At 45.5% G+C, this 21,535-nt stretch overlaps 1 protein-coding gene across 2 annotated transcripts in view; it reads right to left on the reverse strand.

Moving 5' to 3' along the window:
- Positions 1–368: 368 nt before the first annotated feature.
- The window catches only part of SERF2 (small EDRK-rich factor 2), a 37,281-nt gene continuing 16,114 nt past the window's right edge, over positions 369–21,535 (reverse strand). For both annotated transcript variants that reach the window (XM_044077708.1, XM_044077707.1), the window contains exon 3: positions 369–834. In XM_044077708.1, coding sequence (XP_043933643.1) covers positions 768–834 — 67 coding nt within the window. In that variant the 3' untranslated portion in view covers positions 369–767. The remainder of the gene's footprint in view (positions 835–21,535) is intronic.

Consider the following 21,535-nt stretch of genomic DNA (forward strand, 5'->3'; position numbering starts at 1 on the left):
GTGGGGGGGGGGGTATCTGCCTCATTGTACACCATGACACATTAACAACATAGCAAATGGTTCATGCCATGTTTACAGAGTGTGATGAGGTGGATAATCAAGGCAATACAGTACAACACCACTACACTGGTAGGGTTCCATGTCCAACTGACCACTCAAATGCCAATTATTCATTCTAAACAGTCTGTAAAACGGTCAAACCTGTTACATTATTTTCCTTGCAAAATATTAACTCTTTACACAGATGCAGCATTTCAAAACTTAGGAAAACCAGTCATCTAGGATTTTATTTCTAGACTCCGTAAGCTTCTCAATCCTGTATTTTAATAGCAAAGTCAATGTTTTAGTTTCACAAGCAATAAACCAAGTGAACTAAAAGCTGTTTATTAAATATTGGAGGTGGGATAGATAAAAGGGTACTTTAATGAATCTAAAATTACCCCACCTCAAAACAAATTTCATGTTACACATGCTAGTAACATGAAAAAATGAGTACTTGTCAGTTTGGGTAGAGTTTAACAAATGCTACAGCTAACAGAATCAACACAGCTTTTTTTTTGTCCTTTTTTAAAAACAAAGACCACTATATACCTTGGAGGGATAAGTATCAAAGGAGGAGCAAACAGTAGTCAACCCAGACTTGTCGCACACAGATTTTATAATGTCTTTCTTTTAAAGCAAAAAGAGGAGTTGTGAAAAAAACTAGTCTACAAAAGCAGAGGTCGCTCGATTGGTTGTTTCAGCCTGCCGGACGACCTCTTCCAGGGTTATTTCTCTTCCTTTTTAGGAGTTGGAGCTGCAGCTTTCTGTTTCTGTTGCATGATCTCTGCATCCCTGTGTAAACACAAACAAAAAGTGGCAACATTTTCAGAATACTAGTTTCACGCAGCATGAAAAAAAACTCTCCTGAAAAGCTTAAGCACTAAAGATTACAGCACACTCCAGCATACTGTAGCAGACAACTTACTGAAGTATTCGCGCACACACAAAAAAAACTCCGGTACTAATACAATGTGCTACTTTTCAAACATGCTCAACCAATACTTTAGGGAAATGGCATGGGAAATGGCATATACAAAACATAGCAGTCAAGTTTGCATGTGCTACTACAAAACATTTCACAGCAAGGCATGTAAGGTTTGCTATTATGATTGTAAGTGCTCTTCAGCAATTGAATTCGGCTTGCTGAGCACACAAACAACTCTGCAGTCTGTGGATACCACCCCACCCATACAGTCCAAGAAGGAATCAGTACTGCAGAACTAAACAAGGATATACATTTTGAGCCTAAACAGCAGGGTCAGTCCACCCACGCATTCTACTTGTAATGTGTTAGAGTGAAGCTATAACATTAGCAGTGTTTTAGTAGTTCTCAGCATGCTAATAAAACCGACTGTTGTAGCCTTGTGCCCCCCCCCCCCGAGCTAGTGCAGTGATCCTAACCGAATAGACAGTATACATTTAAATCTTTGTGATTAATCATAAGCATCCCTCTCAGTGCTTTCTGCCTCAGTTTGCATCACTTGAGCCCCACCAGTTTATTTGCATCTCTATACATTCCCCTTCATTGCTACTGTACCTCCCTACTCTAATCTGTGCACAAACTGGCAACTAATAAGCAAGTCAATGTGAATACACACTCCTAACCTTAACTTTGCTGTCTTCTTCACTTTACAGGTAGAGCTTGAATTACACACCCCCCTCAGAGGCCTTCACTAATAGATTTTCACAGATTGCCTCTGGTTTCTTTAAAATTCCACCTGGTTTATACCCCTTGTGCTCCATCCACCTGGTTTATACCCCTTGTGCTCCCTCCCCAAATACCAAGTCTACATTAGAATCTTGCAGAGCATGGAGCCATCTTTAAAATTACTAGTCTCCCACCAGGACACAACTGCTCCTCAGCAAATGAATTCTGCTTGCTGGTAAGCCATTAGACATCAGGAATTTGTTTAGTGTTCAGATTTGTAAAGTAACATTTTGCTCCCTATTGCTCTAGTCTTGGTGGGCTCTGCCCCGCTCAGTTCGCCCTCGCTAACTCAGGCCCTCTCCACTCCTCGGCCCCCAATTCCCTCCCACCACTACCTCTACATTTATAGTAACTGCTACCACACCCACAGCTCAACCTCACATCACCTCCACCAATCACAGCTCCTCAAGTCAGATTACACCACACCCACCTGCTCCACCACAAAATACTCCCAACCACTCATTCCCACTAGATATTACATCAACCCACACTATACCCATCCACATATAATGCAACCATACAATTCCCATCCTCACCTCCACCTAGAACCAACTTAAACTTTATAACCATGACTATAAACACAAGGTAATCAGTCTTCTCATAATTCTTTACAACTCCACAAGTTACCACTCTAGCAATATCCCTAAACTTACAGTACAACACTATTATGCACTCATGTACAGACACTGCACATATCTGCCCACAACTGTTAAACTACATAACAGACCCAATTCCAATTCAGAACTAAACATATATGCTCTCAATTCTACTCCAAAAATAACTCGCACTATCACCATTTTAACACTAGGCTCAACATAAGTGGTGACATCCACCCCAACCCAGGCCTAAATCTATCCTGTCCAACACAAACTGCTCCAACACCCCCACTATCTTCATCCCTGGGCCAATCAGCAGCAAAATAAAATCTTTTAAGGCCAAATATTAGAAGTATCAAAAATAAAATAAATGAACTCCAGGCCACAATAGCACACTACTCCCCAGACATAGAAGTTAGCTACCGGCTACAATATCATTAGACAAGACAGACCACTTCGTAAAGGGGGTGGAACTGCCTTACTGTACAAGGCAAACTTAACTGTACATCAATTACCAAACTCCTACCCCAATAATTAAGACATACTTATCTCACAACTTCATCCTCAAAGGGACCGCACGCGCACACACACACAGTCAAAGGGACCGCACGCGCACACACACACAGTCAAAGGGACCGCACGCGCACACACACACAGTCAAAGGGACCGCACGCGCACACACACAGTCAAAGGGACCGCACGCGCACACACACACAGTCAAAGGGACCGCACGCGCACACACACACAGTCAAAGGGACCGCACGCGCACACACACACAGTCAAAGGGACCGCACGCGCACACACACACAGTCAAAGGGACCGCACACACACACAGTCAAAGGGACCGCACGCGCACACACACACACAGTCAAAGGGACCGCACGCGCACACACACACACAGTCAAAGGGACCGCACGCGCACACACACACACACAGTCAAAGGGACCGCACGCACACACACACACAGTCAAAGGGACCGCACGCGCACACACACACACAGTCAAAGGGACCGCACGCACACACACACAGTCAAAGGGACCGCACGCACACACACACAGTCAAAGGGACCGCACGCACACACACACAGTCAAAGGGACCGCACGCGCACACACACACACACAGTCAAAGGGACCGCACGCGCACACACACACACACAGTCAAAGGGACCGCACACACACACACACACACACACACACACAGTCAAAGGGACCGCACACACACACACACACAGTCAAAGGGACCGCACACACACACAGTCAAAGGGACCGCACACACACACAGTCAAAGGGACCGCACACACACACACACAGTCAAAGGGACCACACACACACACACACACAGTCAAAGGGACCACACACACACACACAGTCAAAGGGACCACACACACACACACACACAGTCAAAGGGACCACACACACACACACACACACAGTCAAAGGGACCACACACACACACACACACAGTCAAAGGGACCACACACACACACACACACACACAGTCAAAGGGACCACACACACACACACACACAGTCAAAGGGACCACACACACACACACACAGTCAAAGGGACCACACACACACACACACACAGTCAAAGGGACCACACACACACACACAGTCAAAGGGACCACACACACAGTCAAAGGGACCACACACACAGTCAAAGGGACCACACACACACACACAGTCAAAGGGACCACACACACACACACAGTCAAAGGGACCACACACACACACACAGTCAAAGGGACCACACACACACACACACACAGTCAAAGGGACCACACACACACACACACACACACAGTCAAAGGGACCACACACACACACACACAGTCAAAGGGACCACACACACACACAGTCAAAGGGACCACACACACACACAGTCAAAGGGACCACACACACACACAGTCAAAGGGACCACACACACACACAGTCAAAGGGACCACACACACACACAGTCAAAGGACCACACACACACACAGTCAAAGGGACCACACACACACACAGTCAAAGGACCACACACACACAGTCAAAGGACCACACACACACAGTCAAAGGGACCACACACACACAGTCAAAGGGACCACACACACACAGTCAAAGGGACCACACACACACAGTCAAAGGGACCACACACACACACAAACACACCCTCCTGCAAACACTGACATTGAAAACTAGCCTACCAAAGCCCAACGTATCTGCTACAACAGAAAGTACAGTTGTGTACACTTACCATAAATGTAGATGGAGTGTATTCACTGTTGCAGTCATTACATTTGGGTTATCTGCCTGCAGGTAGCCCTCAGACGGCCTGAATATCAAAGTATTGGATCCCTGCGTTGGATGCTGTCCCTTCTTCCATGATATCTGGGGTATAAAACATGCAGCAGGCGCCATTACATCAGTTTCTTGCCCCAGATGTCAGGTGCCCCCATAATGGAAAGCAATTATATGTCAGGTTACACCTCCAATAAAAAGCAAATACACCAGAAGTTATAGCCAAGAGAAGTCAGGGGGCTGGAGGGAGGGTAACCAGGACTGCAACAGTGAATACACTCTAACATCTACATTTATGGCAAGTTTACACAACTGTACCATGTTCTTAAGTGTTTCACTGTTGCAGTCATTACATTTGGGTTGATTCCCCAAAGCTAAGTTAGAGAGCATTAGGACCAGCTATTAAGCCCTGCAAGACTGCAGTGGCAAAACCAGCTCTGGATTTAGAAAAATTAGGCATGTGATGTGGTAATACTTAGTGAAGGTATGTACAGAACTCAGGCGTAGGAGCTTCTAGGATGTCCCTGGTAGGGACACCTCAGAGGCTGTAGAGGCAGATGCAGCCCCGGTGGAATGTGATCTTATCCCCTGTGGGGTAGACTTTCCATGGTACCTATAGCAGAAGTTAATGCAATGGTCCATTTTGCTTTAAATTGCCTCCCTCTGCCCCTGCAGCAAAGCCAACTAGCAGCCGTTTGCCTAGTCCTGTCCAAACAAAATCTAAGTTGTCTGTATACGTCCAAAGAATGCAGTAATCATTCTCCTTTGTTCTGTGGATTAGGGAAAAAAGTAGGCAAATGAACTGGACTGATCATGCACAAGGTGGTGTCTAGTGTGGCCCTTAAAGGACTGGTCCTGAGGGACACCCTGTCTCCATGGAAGATTGACACTCTTCTTGCTGAAGTGATGGCTAAAGGAGGGCTGTTCTCCAGGAAAGGAATTTCAACTCTGCAGGTTCAGCTGGCTCAAAAGGAGGTAGAGTGAGCTTTTCCAATACAAAGTTAAGGTCCTGGGTTGGAGTAGGGGCTCTCCAGGGTGGTCTTAAATTTTTGGCCCCTCTGAGGAATTGCTTTAGCAGGGGGTGAGAGAAGAGTGATGGTTCAGTATTATAATGTGCTGAAATGGCAGAGGCATGAATTTTAATTGACTAGAAGGAAACGCCCCTGTGGAGCATCCGAAGAATATGCAGTAAGCTGGGCACCATTGTGCCCATCCCCCCCCCCCCAAAGTATGGCTCCAAGAACAGTATCTTTTCCACTATCCAGTATAGGATTTTCTAGTACTAGACCCCCTTGCCTCCAGAATGACATCTAGAACCCGCTTACTGTGGGATGCTATTGGACAGCTCAAGGAATTAACCAGGCTGCAAGGTTCAGGGTTTGAAGCAGAGGGTGCAGAATCTGGCCCTCCTGCTGAGACAGCAGGGATGGGGTCTGAGGCAGGTGCCATGGTTCCAGCAGTGACATACTGCACAAAAGGGGGAATCAGTGCTGGCATGGCCAGTCTGGTGCAATCAGTATTGTCCTTGGTTTGTCCTTTTTGATCTTTAGCAGAACTTTAGGAGAGGCAGAAGGGGGAAAGGCATAAACAGAGAGGCTTTCCCAGGTGAAGGACAGGGAATCCACTTTCCAAGCTTGACTGTGGTAAGTCCTTGTGCAGAATTTGCCCAATTGGTAATTTTTTTTTGGTGGGGGGGGGGGGGGCAAACTGGTCTCTGGATTCCCCCATTTGTTTCTCAAAAGGCTGAATATCTTTGGGTCCAGTTTCCACTCGTGTGGGTCCAGGAGATTTCTGCTTAGGTCTGCCAGTGAATTTAGCTTGCCTGGCAGGAATTGAGCTTGTAGGTGCACTTGGTAGCTCAAGGCTGTGTTCCAGAGAGCCATGAGTGGTCTGCAGAGAGGGTACGAGTGGGTTCCCCCTGCTTATGTACCACAACAGTGGGGTTGTCTGTCTTTACCAAATCTGCCTCTGGCTCCATTTGCCCCGAATGCACTGCCCTGCCAAGTGAGCCCCCATGCATAATCTGTGTGTCTGTTAGGGTTTGGGTGGCAGGAGAGTGAAAAAGAACCGTCTTTATACAAGGAATGATAGGAATCATTGATTCCAGGTCCTGAGAATGTTGACACCATAGGCTTTTTAGATACCATTGTAGTTTCCTCATATGCAGTCTTGCATATGGAATTAGAACGGAAGAGGCCATGAACCCCAGGGCTTGCAGGATTTTCCTTACAGATTACTGGCCATAAAGACCCAGCTGTTTGAAGTAGGCTGTCAAACCAACTTGTTTCTCTAGCGTGAGGTAAGCCATATATGAAGCTGTATTCAAGCTTGCTCCCAGGAATACAATTTGTTGGCAGGGTACTACATGAGACTTTTTTTGTTTATGGTGTACCCCAGTGAGGTTAGAAGTTTCTTCTGCCTGAATTAGACAATCGTCCAGGTATGGGTATATTTGAATATTTCCATGCCTGCAAAATGCAATGACTGGAGCTAGGCACTTTGTAAATACCCTGGGTGCAGTAGATAAGCCAAAGGAAAGTGCAGAGAAAGTACAGTTGTGTACACCTACCATAAATGTAGATGTTAGAGTGTCTTCACTGTTGCAGTCATGACTGTAGGGTTCTCCCCTGCTGGCAGGCAGTCCTCGGCCAGAATCCCAAAGTCTGGGTCCGGCGTCGGCTGTTCAACCATGCTCCCTGACGTCAGAGCGCCAGGAGTATAAAGCTGACAGCAGACACCATTTTCTCCAGTTTCTTGCCCCAGATGTCAGGAGTCCCAAAATGAAAAAAGGTCCCAATCCCTTTGCAAATACACCTCAGAAGAATGGTGAGAAAAAAAAAAAAAGAAAAGAAACCACACAAAAGTAAAAATAAGAGGGGACAGGAGGGAGGGAAACCCAGACTGCAACAGTGAAGACACTAACATCTACATTTATGGTAGGTGTACACAACTGTACTATGTTAGTGTTTCACTGCTGCAGTCATGACTGTAGGGTAGAATCCCAAAGCTGAAAGAAAGGGAGGTGGTCATAAAGAAGAAGGGGCGGCTAAAAGGCCCTGCAAGACTGCAGAGGCAAAGCAATTCATTTAGAAATGGTCTGCTTTGAAATGGCTTTACCTTGTGAACTTGAAGCATAAGAAACAAACAATTGTTCTGGTTTTCCGATGTCCTTGGTTCTGTCCAGGTAAAAACGTAGTTGCCTGTGTACATCCAAGAATGCAAGATCCTTTCCCCTTTATTTTGAGGAGTGGGAAAAAAGTTGGCAAGTGGATAAAGCCACTTTGGAAACCTCCTTAGGCAAGAAGGTAGGATTAGTCCTCAAAGACACCGTCTTGATGAAAAATAATATAAGGTTCCACAGCCATAAGAGCTTGTAACTCTCTCCTGGCAGAGGTGAGGGCTAACAGGATAGCTGTTTTCCAAGATAAAAACTTGATGTCAGAAGAGGCAGCAGGCTCAAAAGGAGGCAAGGTTAGTTTCATGAGCTGGTGGGAAAAGATTGGAGGATCTGTATTATAATGAGCAGAAATAGCAGAGGCATGTATCTTAATGGAAGAGAGATCCTTATGCAAGAGATCTGTCAAGTAAAGTAAAATTGAAGGAATGTTTGGAAGAAGAGGATCAGAATCCTGAGCCTGCATCCAGGAACAAAATCCTTTCCATTTTCCTGCATAAGATTTTCTAGTGCTAGGACGTCTGGCTTCTAAAATGACATCCATAACCTGCTTGGGTAGGAAAGAAGAAATCAAAGGCCCTGGATTAACCAGGCCACCAGGCTGAGAGTTCTGACATGAGAGTGTAGAACCTGACAGGCCCTGGATTAACCAGGCCACCAGGCTGAGAGTTCTGACATGAGAGTGTAGAACCTGACCCTGATGTTGGGACAGAAGGTTTGGAGACAGAGGTAAAACCTAAGAGGGCTCCAGACATAGGTTTTTTTTTTTTAGAGTAAGGTACCAAAACTGTTGAGGCCAATTTGGGGCCAGCAAGATTATCATCTTGGGCTTGTCCTGTTTCATCTTTAGTAATACCCGTGGAAGAAGAGGAAGAGGCGGAAAGGCATATCCCGAGAGGTTCCTCCAACTGAATGATAGGGCATCCACTTTCCAAGCTTCTTTGTAGAAAGTCCTGGTGCAAAAATTCTGTAGTTGATGATTGAGATGGGATGCAAAGAGGTCTATGTGAGGACATCCCCAGACTGCTGTTATCATCCTGAATATTTTGGTGTCCAGCATCCACTCGTGCGGATCCGAAAGGTTTCTGCTCAGACTGTCTGCCAGGAAGTTTTGCTTCCCTGGTAGAAACTGAGCTTGAAGGTCCAGATTGCAAGCTAGTCTAGTGCTGTGTTCCATAGATCCATGGCTAGCCTGCAAAGGGGGTAGGAATGAGATCCCCCTTGCTTGTTTATGTACCACATAACTGTGGTGTTGTCTGTCCGTATTAGAAGTTGTCCTGGTAGAGCTTCCTGAACGGCTAACATTTCCTTTAAATTGATATGCAGGTGCTTCTGATCCTTTGTCCAAAGGCTCTGCAGACAGTTGCCCTGAAAATGGGCTCCCCAAGCATAATCAGAGGCGTCAGTGGTTAGAATCTGAGTGGCAGGAGGCAGATAGAAGGGTTTCCCTTCGTGCATGGCCTGGACCACCAAAGAAATTCCTTTTGAAGGCAAAGCAAAATAGAGATCAGTATGTCTAAACTGTGGCAATGCTGAGACCATACACTTTAGGTACCACTGTATTTTCCTCATGTGTAGTCTTGCATTAGGTACGAGAAGGATGCAGGAGGCCATGTAACCCAAAGCCTGCAGGAATCTCCTTGCAGATAGCGGAGTTAAAGTTGCCAAAGTTTTGAAAGTTGAAGCCAGCTGTAGTTGTTTTTCGGATGTCAGAAATGCCATCTGTGTTGTGGTGTTTAGAAGAGCACCCAGAAAAAAGTTATCTGCTGTGAGGGTGTCAAATTTGACTTTGTTTACAGAGAATCCCAGGAACTTGAGGAAGTATGCTGGAGTAAGGCATCCTTGCTGTCTGCCTGAATACGACAATCATCCAGATAAGGGTAAATGTGAATTCCCTTGAGTCTGCAGTAAGCTACTACTGGAGCCAGGCATTTGTTGAAGACCCTGGGCGCAGTAGACAATCCAAAGGGCAGCGCAGAGAATTGAAAGTGCCTCAATCCGGCCTTGAACCAGAGGTATTTTCTGTGTTCCTGCCTGATGGGAATGTGTAAATATGCCTCCTTTAAATCCAAAGTTACCATCCACACATCTCTGGATAGCATTGGAAGTAGCTGCTGTAGAGTAAGCATCCTGAATTTTGGAATCTCTAGAAAGGTGTTCAAGACTGACAGATCCAGAATGGGTCTCCATGAGTTTTGCTTCCTGGGGACTAGAAAGAGCCTTGAGTAAAAACCTTGTCCCATCTCTGAAAGTGGAACCAGTTCTATGGCTTTCATAGCCAAAAGAGCTTCCACCTGGTTTAGGGCCTCCGTCCATTGATGTTTTGGAAGGTCTGGCCATCCGCTTGGCCTTGGCAGGGTATGAAAATGGAATTTGTAACCTCTTAAAACCACATCCAGAACCCACTTGTCTTGGGTTATACGAGTCCAATTTTGACAAGAGACAGTTTTCCTCAGAGAGGGGCTTCCAGGCAAGAAGTTCCTGCAGCCCAACAGAGGGAGTCATCGAGTTTGTTTCCTATGAGTTTGTGACCTATCCTCTCCTCCCCTAGGGGTGGAAGCAGTCCACTTTCTTGGTCTATAAGAAGCTTGTGTTTGAGGCCTTCCTCTGGAGTCTATATCTACCCCTCTGAGGCCTGTCTGAAGTGGGAAAGGACCAATTTTTAGAAGGCCAATTCCTGCTAAATCTTGGTGGCTGTACTTGTAAGAAATCTTTGTTTGCATGGATTTCGCCTTATCCTCCATCTTTTTAATCACCTCTTCAGCTTTTGATCCAAATAAAACATTATGCTGAACAGGAGCATCCAATAATTTAGCTTTTACTTGTTCTGGCAAATTTTGTTCCTTTAGCCATGCATGCCTTCTAATGACTGTGCCAGAGGCAGCTGCCCTACAAGAAGCCTCCAAGGCATCAAATCCACAGTGTAAACCATGCTTCCCAACTTGTTCAGAGGCATGCAATAAGTCATGTAATTCCTTATCTGCACAGGCAGAAATGGAAGTAAGCTTTTGTTTTAAGACGGACAAGAGAAATTGCTGGTATTTCAGCATATGAAACTGACAGTTTAAAGCCCTAATGGACAAAGTAGCAGAAGTGTACACTTTTTTGCCCCATCTTTCTAAAGATCTAGAATCCTTTTCAGTGGGAATGGGTGTTTTGGCAGAGGCAGCCTTAACTCCCTTAGGACCCCAAGAAATGGTTTCAAGTTCAGCAGAAGGGTTCTTGTATAAAAACTGGTGGGAATCAGGAATATCTATCAGGCTTAACAGGAGCAGGAGGAAAAGAGTCAGGGGTTAAATTAGCCTCCGAAAAAGCATTATCCACAATATCCAAAACAGGAGGAATAGCCAGGGGTCTATGTTGGGGGAGAAGAAAATCCCTTAGTCTTTTCTTAGATTCTGAATACTCCTGTCCTTCCCAGTGGAAATGTTCCCTCATTTCATGCAAAGTTTCCCCAAAAGAGAAATCCTCAGGGGGAGAAGCTGAAGGAATGAATTCCTCAGCATCAGAATCCTCATAAGGAGGGAAAGAATATTCCTGATCAGAAGAAACTGAAGAAACAGAAGCCTAATCAGTGGAATCATAATAAACATCCTGCCTTGGCCTTTTATCTGCAGGGGGATGTGAACCCCTAATCATAGTAAGTAAATCCTCCGCCATCTTGAGTAACTGTTTGCGACTTGGGAGCCGGTTCAGAAGGAGGAGTCTTTGCCTTTATAAGAAGCCGAGTAGGCCTGAAAACCCCTTCGGAAGCCAGTACCTGCACAGCGGCTCCGGACCCATCCGAAGGTCCTGCAATTGAAATATTTAAAGGCCTGGTTGGCTCCTCATGAGAGTCCGTTTCGGCCATCTGTTCTGAAATGGCTGATGACAGGGGCTGCAAAAGCGCCTCACTGACGGCCGAACCTGAAGCTGGCTCCACTTGTGCGCCATCAGATTTGGACCTCTGAGGCCTGTCTTTATCCTTGCGACGTTTGTGAACTCCGGTAGCCGGAACCGTATCAGATGACATTTTGTAGTTAAAGCGCCTACCGAAGTAATGAAAAGCAAAATCGTACCTTTAATTGTACGTTGATTGAATCTAGCACAAAACCGACAACTAGCTAAGAATGAAAATCCTTATGAGGTATTTGCTTCCCACATGAAATGCAATTAACTTTTTCTGACATCGCAGTGGAGCAAGAAAAAAAAGTTTCTTTGAGTCGAGAAGCAAGTTCGGACTGGAGTTTCAGAAAAAAATCATCAGGAGTCAGCCGACCGGCACTTGCAAACTGCTATCACCGCACGGCAAGAAAGACTGGAGAAAATGGCGTCGGTTGTCAGCTTTATACTCCTGGCGCTCTGACATCAGGGAGCATGGTTGAACAGCCGACGCTGGACCCAGACTTTGGGATTCTGGCTGACAGAGGACTGCCTGCCGGCAGGGGAGAACCCAACAGTCATGACTGCAACAGTGAAACACGATTAACATCGGATAGTGCATGGAGCCTGCTCTGAAGTGTATGCATTTCCTTCAATATTCCCTTACTGGGATGTGCAGGTAAGCTCCTTTAAGTCTAAGGTTGCCAACCAGGCATCTGGCATAGGAAGCAGCTGTTGGAAATGTTAGCATTTTGAATTTTGGGATTACCAAAAAGGTGTTTAGAAGAGAGCGGTCTGGGATAGGATGCCAGGAGCAGTCTTTCTGGGTACCAGGAAAAGTCTTGAGTAAAAACCTTGTCCCCTTTCTTCTGCTGGGACAGGCTGAATAGCCCCGATAGAAGAAAGAGAACCTGCTGTTGAGCCTCTGCCCAATGATTTGGGGGTAGGTCTGACCAAGCGTTTGGGGATGGTAAGGTGTAGAAGTGAAATCTGTATCCTTGGAAAACAGAAGCCCATTTGTCCTGAGTATGAGTTCCCAGTTTTTTTGCATGCCGGGCGATCCCCTCAAGGGAGCAGGCAGTTAAGCAGGGCTTGGAAGGTTTAAGGTTAAGTCATTGTGACATTTTTCCATAGGGAGATATGTTACTACTTCCAGTTGTGGAAGTGGGAGCCCCCCACCCCACTGCCAAGGCCTACGAGTACCCAGAGACTGCAGCCCAAGTTGTCTGCTGTTACTGGGTTTGGACTGAAGGCCTGGATGAACAGGAAAGGATGAACTCTTAGAAGACCAATGCCTACTAAATCTGGGGGGCTGTACTTGCAGGAACAGTTTGCATAGATTTAGCTTTTTCCTCCATCTTTTTAAGGACTTCAGCTTTAACATGAGCTGGCAAATTTTGCTCCTTAAGCCAAGAATGCCTACTAAGAACAGACCTAATGACAGCAGCCCTGCAAGATGCTTCTAGAGTCATCCCACATTGCAAAGTACGTTTACAAACTTGTTCAGCAGAATGCATTAAATCCTGTAAATCTTTCAGAACAGTCAGGAATCTACATCCATTTCTGTTTAAGTAGTTATATATGCTGATACTTTACATATGAAACTGGCAAGGCCCTTATGACCAAAAGTAGCAGAAGTGCATACCTTCTTATGAAACTGGCAAGGCCCTTATGACCAAAAGTAGCAGAAGTGCATACCTTCTTACCCATCTGTCCAAGGCCCTGGAATCTCTATCAGAGGGGGTAGGGTTTTTGGCAGCAGTAGCCTTAATGCCTTTAGGTCCTTGGGGAAATGGTCTCTGGGTCCGCAGTAGGATTCTTTAAGAGGAACAAGAGTCAGGTACTCCAATACCAGTCAGGTTTGTTGTGCTGCTTTGTTGCCTCTCATCTGCCTCTCATTTGCCTCACCTGGACTTTTTTGTTTATTTGGTATTTTTGTGTTTTGGCTTATTTTACCAGTCAGGTTTCCTGGCAGCTGGAGGTTAAGTGTCTGGGGCCAGGCTAGATTCCAAGAAGGCATCATCTACAATGTCCAGGACAGGAGGGACAGCTAAAGGCCTGTGTTGAGGAAGGAGTAAGAATTCCTTAAGCCTCTTTGTTGTCAGAGTGATCCTGGCTTTCCCAGCAGCAATGCTCCACGAGTGCAAGGTTTCACCAAAAGAAAAATCTTCTGGAGGGGAAGTAGAGGGAATTGAGTCTTCTGCATCAGAATCCTCAGAGGTAGACAAGGGCAAATCCTGATAATCAGAAGAAACAGAAATTTCAGAATCCTGATCAGAAGGAAAATCAGTTCTAGGTCTCTGAGGGTGAAGGCTAGCTTCCCCTAATTAAAGTAATAAAGTCTTCAGCCATTCTTGTTTTTTTAGGCATATGCGTGTGACCACGCGGTTTGGACGGTTTTCTAGGCGTGGGTTGAGTTTTAGGCTTTGAATAAGACGGCGTCTGTTTGAAATGCAGGTCAGTAGGCCTGAATACACCCTCAGAAGTCAGTGCCTGCACAGTGGCTCCAGACCCATCCAAGGTAGACATCCACAGGTTCCATGGTTGAAGCATTTTGCAGCATACCAGACTCCAAATGGGTCTCAGTAGAGGCCTGTGAATCTGATGTAGTGGGCATCAGGGGCTGCAAAAGTGCGTCGGCAGCTTTAGACCTATGCAGTCCGTCTTTACCTTTACATGTTTTCGGAATGTTGGTAGTCTTGACGGCTTACTGAAGCCACTTCTGGACAGTTAAGAGTACCAAAATAATTTGCAGCAAAAATAAACAGATGAATAGTTCAGGGGTGGCACAAAACAGACAGCGAGAGATGTCGTGGTCTGGGCCCAAGCAAGGAATGCAGTACGAATGAAAATCTTTGAGGCATTTGCTTTCCACAGGTAAACAATTGTTAACTTTTACGGACAAAAAAAAAAAAAAAAAAAAAAAAAACAACTGAGTACTTAGCTTTTTGAAGACTTTGGTTCTGAAACTCGAAAACGAAAATTTCAGGAGTCAGCCGACCGGCACTTGCAAACTGCTTCCGCTTTGGGCACAGTGTGGCAAGAAAGACCGATGTAATGGCTTTGGCTGCACGTTTTATACTCCTGATGACCTGACATGGAAGGGACAGCATCTGACGCAGTGATCCAAGATGGATATTCAGGCCAGCTGCGGGCTACCTGCAGGCAGATAACCCAAATGTAATGCAACAGTGAAACACGAACATCTGCCCGCTTTGCGGCAAAATTGCTCATATAGAAATCACTGTACTGCTTTGAGACCACTCCACTGGCTTGAACTGCCCAACCTCCTAACCTACAATCAGCTCTGCCGGTCATTCTATTACCTCCCCAATAAGTGTCTTGCCCTCAAAAACCTAGTACAACACTCAAGTCAAAAGGCCTCTTAGATCATCACGCAAATTACTACCAAAGTCACCAACAGCTACAATAGCTTTGTAGACTCACTATATAGTAGTTCAGGGATTAAAAAATGGAACTTTAACCCCCACTAGCATAAAAAGACATCGCCCAAAGCCTCCTTTAAAAACCTCATTAGGCAACATCTCAAGCAAAGCTGGCAGTGCCAAGACTACTCCCCAGGCTAGTGAAAGCAGATAAAGTACACATATTGTACCCCATATGTTGCAAATTTCATTTGTACACAAATCTATTAATTACCTTTATTTTTAAATGTGGTTCTCTCCACTGTAACTGTTTATGTGCTGCATACCACTGTAAAAACATGTCTATTGCAATTTGTGTTTATACTGATCATGTCTAAATCTCTAAATGTATTTGCAATTTTTCTATATGGAGCTTTGTCTCCCCGTGCCTCTGCTGAAAAAGGGTCTTTTCGGCTCATACACCCCCAGTTAAATGTAAAATAAAAATAATTCTGGACTGTGCCTTAAGACATACAAGAGTGTCGTCATGCATTTGTCTATAGCAAACAGCCTTTCACACCATCTACAACAAATACTTGACCTTTGAATATAACAGCAAGCTTGTACTGCCCCATACAGAAAAATGCAACTATAGTAATTATTTTTATACAGCACTGAGTAGATTTAAGCATACTTAATTTATGCATCTGTTGACCAGTATGTCCGACTGGGTCACAGGCCAGTTTTCAGCAGAGACCCAGTGAGAAAAGCTCTGCAATAATACAAAACAAACAAAAGCATAGTACAATAGAATTATTTTACAGAATCAAGAAACAGTGCAATGCAAGGTCCTGGTAACTAGGAGACCCAGGGAGAAAGCTCCAAAGTAGGGCAACACAACCAAGAAGCAGTAGTAAAAAAAAATTGTACAAAACAATATAACTGTACAAATACAGTAGCAGAACATGTAGATCAGTAGAACTGATAAATTGCAGTATAGAATGAGCAAATACTAGACAGTACCCAAATGAAAGCTTGCAAATAGAGAGTTAGACGCCAGGTGAGAAACCTGGGAGTGGCAGGAGCATAGACAGTCAATAGCAAGCAGTTCCTTTAGGATGGATTTGAACTAGGCATGTGCTGGATTACATGTACAAGTATATGTTGCATGTACAAGCATAATACATCAGTCCATACAAGTTTAAAAACTCTCCAAGAGGGGGCCTTTTATTGTACAGAATAAAAAAATGCATGGAATAAAAAATAGGACTGTTGGGAGGCACCAGGAAAACTACAGATTGCAATACACCTCAGTAGAGGAAAAATATCCACAATGGGGAATTACTATAAAACCATTACTGCTTAAAAATCAAGAAAAGTACACAGAAGAAAAAAAGAAAAAAAAAGTGATGTCTTAATTACATTCCATCTGTGTTTTAGATCTTTTTTTTGTTCGTTACCATTAGTACCTTGGTTCTGTCCTCAGTTTCCAAGCTCGCGCCAGCCAAAAACTCTCAGCCAAGACCTACCCATAATGGCCCTCTCAGAGTTACTTCAGATAAAGTTTGCCCGCCTTTAGATGGATTTATTAAAAAAAAAAAAAAAAATAGCAGGAGGCTCTGCCTAAGCAAATACCCTAACCAGGAGTTCTAAAGTCCACCAGGAGTCCAGGCAGGGGGAAGGAGGGTGGGAAGTAATGAATGAACAAATATCTACAATGTAAATATTTAGAGTCCCCAGCTACTAGAGTCCTGGGTGGCCCCAAGGAAGGATAATCCTGAGCACCATAGAACCAAAAGATGCTCATCCTCTGGTGGCCAAATCTAATTTGTAATGAGATATAAAGGTATGAGGTCTTGCCCAAGTGGCTGTTGTGCAGGCATAATCCATAGAGGCTCTGGAATGAAATGCTATAGAAGTAGCCATAGATCTGGCAGAATGAGCATTTATTCTGGAAGGTAAGGGTAGCTTATTCTGTTGGTAGATAAAGATAATGATATTTCTAAGCCAGAAGGATAGCCAATTTGGAAACAGGGTTTACCCAATTTGGGTCCTCAGTTTTCATGAGAGACTTGGTCCTGTCCAACAACGAAGCTGCCGATGCACAAAGGGTGTGCAAAAGGTACCCCCCCCCCCCCCAGTTAGAATGCTGAAGGAAGAAACTGGCAGGTCAACAGATTGGTGAATGGAAAAGCCAGAAAAGGACCTTGGGCAAGAAAGGGTCAGTACGAAGGGACACCCTAGCCGTGTGGAAGTTCAAGTAAGGACTCTTTACACTAAAAGCCTGCAGCTCAGATACTCTTCCCCCCCAAGGCAAGTGCTACTAGAAGCAAGGTTTTCCATGACAAAAATTGCAAATCACGTGAATCAAGACTCGAAAGGAGAATCTGAGAGACTGACGTACCAAAGTCAAGTCCCAGGGTTCCAAGGGAGGCTTGACCAGAGGTTTTACATGCAATAGTCCTTGAAAGGTCTTGCACAGGCAGTATGACAACTGAAGAATCATGAAGATAATTATGAAAATTGGGCACAGTGATGGAAGCAGAGGCTCCTGCATGCAAAACAGTCAGGTACTGTAGGATCTTTTGAAAAGGCATAGCATAGAGAAAGGGTCTTAAGTTCTGATCTTTGGCCCAAATAGAGCACCTAGTCCATTTACTAGAATGGTTTCCTAGTGGAAGGTATGCGCGAAGCCAGAAGAATTTCACAAACAGGAGATGGGATGTTCAGAAAGCCTGGCAATCACTGAAAGTGAATCAAACTGCGAGCTTGAGACTGAGCAGGTTCGGATGAATCAGTCCCTGAGGAGGAGATAACAAGTCTTGGGAATGATCCAGGATCCACGGACTGTGAATCAGATGAGGCCATAGGGAAGACCCAGTGGCCAATTGTGCATTACAGCATCCCTTGGTGGTTCCCCCAGCGGAGAGATCAGGGGCAAAGTAGCTTCTGCATTTGTAGTTTGGGGGGGCAGACCAATCACAGCAAGGCTTGCCCCAGCATTCAAAAATCCGATCCGCTGTTACAGGGTTGAGGGACCACTTGTGGCATCAGGATGTTCCTGCTCAGACTGTCCACAATAAGGTTGGAGCTCCCGGGAATATGTGTTGCTATAAGGAAGCGTCTGGAAGTCATCGCCCAGTGCCAAATTCACATGAGTTCCATCTTGCTTGTTGATATACCAGACAACTGACGACATGTACGACTGAATTGCACTGGTCCCAGAGGGTAGGGATGCATGGAACGCTTCCAATGCTAGGAGAACTGCCCTCAGTTCCAGGACATTTGTGTGCAAATTGTCCTCCATGGAGGACCAGGTGCCTTGGATAGTGTTTCCCTGGAAATACCCCCCCCCCCCCCCCAACAGGGAAGCGTCTGTGGTCACCATGGCCTGGGGAAGACAGAATGGTCGACAAAGATTATTTGTGGGTTCATCCACCATAACATTTCTTCCTTGTAACGGTTGGAAAGTAATAACATGTGGTCGAGTGGGTAAATTAACCACTGTGCGGAAAGGAGCCAATGTAGGATTCTCATGTGCAGTCTTGCCAGTGGTACCAACATAATGGCAGCCGCCATGGAGCCCAAGAGTTGCAGTACAAGACATGCTGGTACACAGGTCTGATGAAGGTGGTCTTGGACTTGGTGCATTATGTTTGAAAGCCTGGGGGGGGGGGGGGGGGCTTGACAGGATTTTGCGTCAAAAGACCTCTCCAACGAATTCCAGTGTCTTCATTGGAGACAGAGATTTGTCCTTGTAATCCCCAAGCAGGGAGAGAGACCTTGATTGCAAGAAGATTCCTGGTCAGAGCAGTAAGGAGTCAACACCTGAAATCCTTGTAGTCAAAGATGAGCTACCATAACTGCCATGCATTTGGTGAACACTCGGACTGGTAGAGACCAAATGGCAGTGCCCTGAATTGGTAGTGATTGGCTCCCAGGCAGGAGTGGAGAAATCTCCGGGAGTGGTGATCCATCTTTATATGGTAGCACGCGTCCTGGAGTGGTGATCCATCTTTATATGGTAGCACGCGTCCTGGGAGGGGTCTATACAGCACATCCAGTTATCCGTTATCCCTCCCAGTTATCCCTCCCTAGGAAGGAAAGAATGTACTACCATGACCATTTAGAAATTTTGAAGTTTGATAAATTTGTTCAGTAGGCTGATATCCAGGATTGGTCAGCAGTCCCCTGTCTTTTTTGGTATTAAAAATAACCTAGAGTAAAAACTGGATCCTGACTGGACTGGTGGTATTGGTTGGATGACTCTTCCTTGCAACTTATCTATTTCTAAGGCTGCTAATTCCCTCCGATTGGGTGGTACATTGGGGAGGAGTTAAATTGAATGGCATTTAATAGCCTCTGGATATTATTCTCTGCACCCAAACATCAGTAGTAATAAGATGCCAGGCTGGTAGATGCAGAGAAAAATGACCCTCAACTGCTTCCAGAGAAAAGCAAATTGGGCCGCTGCTCAGGAGCACTGGTAGTGTCTGCCAGAGAAAATCTCTAGCACCCTGGTTGCATAGACTCCTACCCAAAAGGAACATCCTCCATACGAGTTGCCCCCTCTGCCCCGGAGGATTGTTCACCACGAGTGTCACGAAAATGTCCTTTGGATTTCCTGAACCTCATTTTTCCTCCCTTTTAGTTCCTGGAGTAGAACCTCAGGGAGTTGGAAAGGCATATGCCCACAGCAGATTGTCTTTCCATCTTTCTCACTACATGCAAGTGTCTCATACTTTGGGTCCAAAAAAGTGCAGATTTGTTGAAAGGTGCATTGATGAAGGAAGATTTAAAGGGGTCTGCGAAGTCACACAACCACACTGTCTCGACACCTGATGTGGCAGCTCGAGCTGCCCCCTCTGAAGTGAGATATCAAACGCACAGAGGAGTTAGAGATGGATTCAAGGGTAGCTAGCTGCAAGGCAACAGTATCACACACCTCATCAGGCAGTACCCCACCAAAGAGGGAGACACTTCGGAAATAAAGTCTCTTTGGGAGGTGTGCCAGATGGTACATTTGCCATTCAGTTGCTGTACTAAGCATAGGCTTCCCTAGTCTGTCCATGGTCCAGGACTCAGTTTTGGAGTATGGACGGTGGAACTATCTTCTGCCAGTTCCCTCTTGGTGGCCAGGCATGGAAGGCCTTCAGGAACACATTCCTCAGAAGGGAGGTTACAGGACTTCAGTATCCCCACTGCTTGAGAATTTCGAGAATGTCTCCAGTGATAAGACTCCTCCAGTGAATCAAAGGCGCTTCCTCTTGCCGTTTCTTCCAGGATGGCTCCCCAGTGGGATCTTCTGAGGAGGACTCTGGAGAAGGGGTTCCCTTCAAAGAGGGTTCTTGTGACTCCTGTGCCCAGGGTCTCGAAAGAAGGTTGGGAGAGGTGCATGCCAGGGTTCTGACAGTCCACTACCTGTACAGCAGGCCTACCTGAGGAGGTTTGAGCCCGGAACCAGGAGGGACCGCCTCGGAACCGGGGTCACACCTCACCATGAGGAGCCCACCTCCAGGTGAGGAGCTCAGAGAATTAGAAGCCAGAGCCATGGACAGATGGCACCAGCGAGAAAATAGGTGCCGGGCTAGGTACCAAGGTACGGATGGTCCAAGTACTGCTTTGGGAGAGCATTGGTTCCACCGGAGCCAATGCAGCAAGGGTGGATGGTGTCAACAGGGAAGACACTGCTGTCAGAACTGACAGCATGCAAGTATCGTCCTTGGCAGGTATTAGTTTTGGAGCCAAAACTGTCGGCACCGGGGTTGGGGATAGTGCCATTGAAGCCCATGTCGGATCGAAGGACTGCACCGAAGTCAGTGGTGCTGAGGTTGGAACTGAAATAAGGGTGAATATCATGGATGGCACCGAGGGAGAAGACAGATCCTGGTGCCAAAGAGATCTGTGCCAATGGCACCAGCGAAGCACGGAGCAGGCTCTGTTCCATAACACACAGGTGCAGGAACTGAGTGACTCAAGTTTGTCGCTATGTTTTTTGGTCCCTGGAGGAGATGAGACCTCAGACCCAGGTAGAGCCACTGAAAAAAGGTGTGGAGTAATCCTTTTAAGAGTATGTTTATTTTTACGTTCTGCTAGTGTACAATTACAAACTAGCACAAATGTCAGTTAGCTTTAATATGATGCACAAATGTCAGTTAGCTTTAATATGATACACGCCCAAACAGTAGACACAACAAACATGTGTATCCGAGTTAGGCATCTTACGTCTACACTTGTCACACTGTTTAAATCCCAGCTTAGCTTTGTCTGACATAGTAAGGCAACAAGGCTAGCCTATAGAAAAAATTATGTTATTTTATAAAAATACCACTAGTAAAGAAGGAAAGGCCTGTCAAAGACAGGAGAGAGTGACAGTACCAATAAAAGAAAAATTAAATTACCAAGGAAAAGGGTAGGAAATAGCTTTCTCAGTGTCACCTATAACCTACGCCTAATGACTAAAAATTAAATAATTCTGAAGAGAAACGGACTTGGAATTAATTTTCT

This window comes from Protopterus annectens, chromosome 7.part0 (genome assembly GCF_019279795.1).
Source record: "Protopterus annectens isolate FY-2018-M chromosome 7.part0, PAN1.0, whole genome shotgun sequence".
In the NCBI taxonomy this organism is placed as follows: Eukaryota; Metazoa; Chordata; order Ceratodontiformes; family Protopteridae; genus Protopterus; species Protopterus annectens.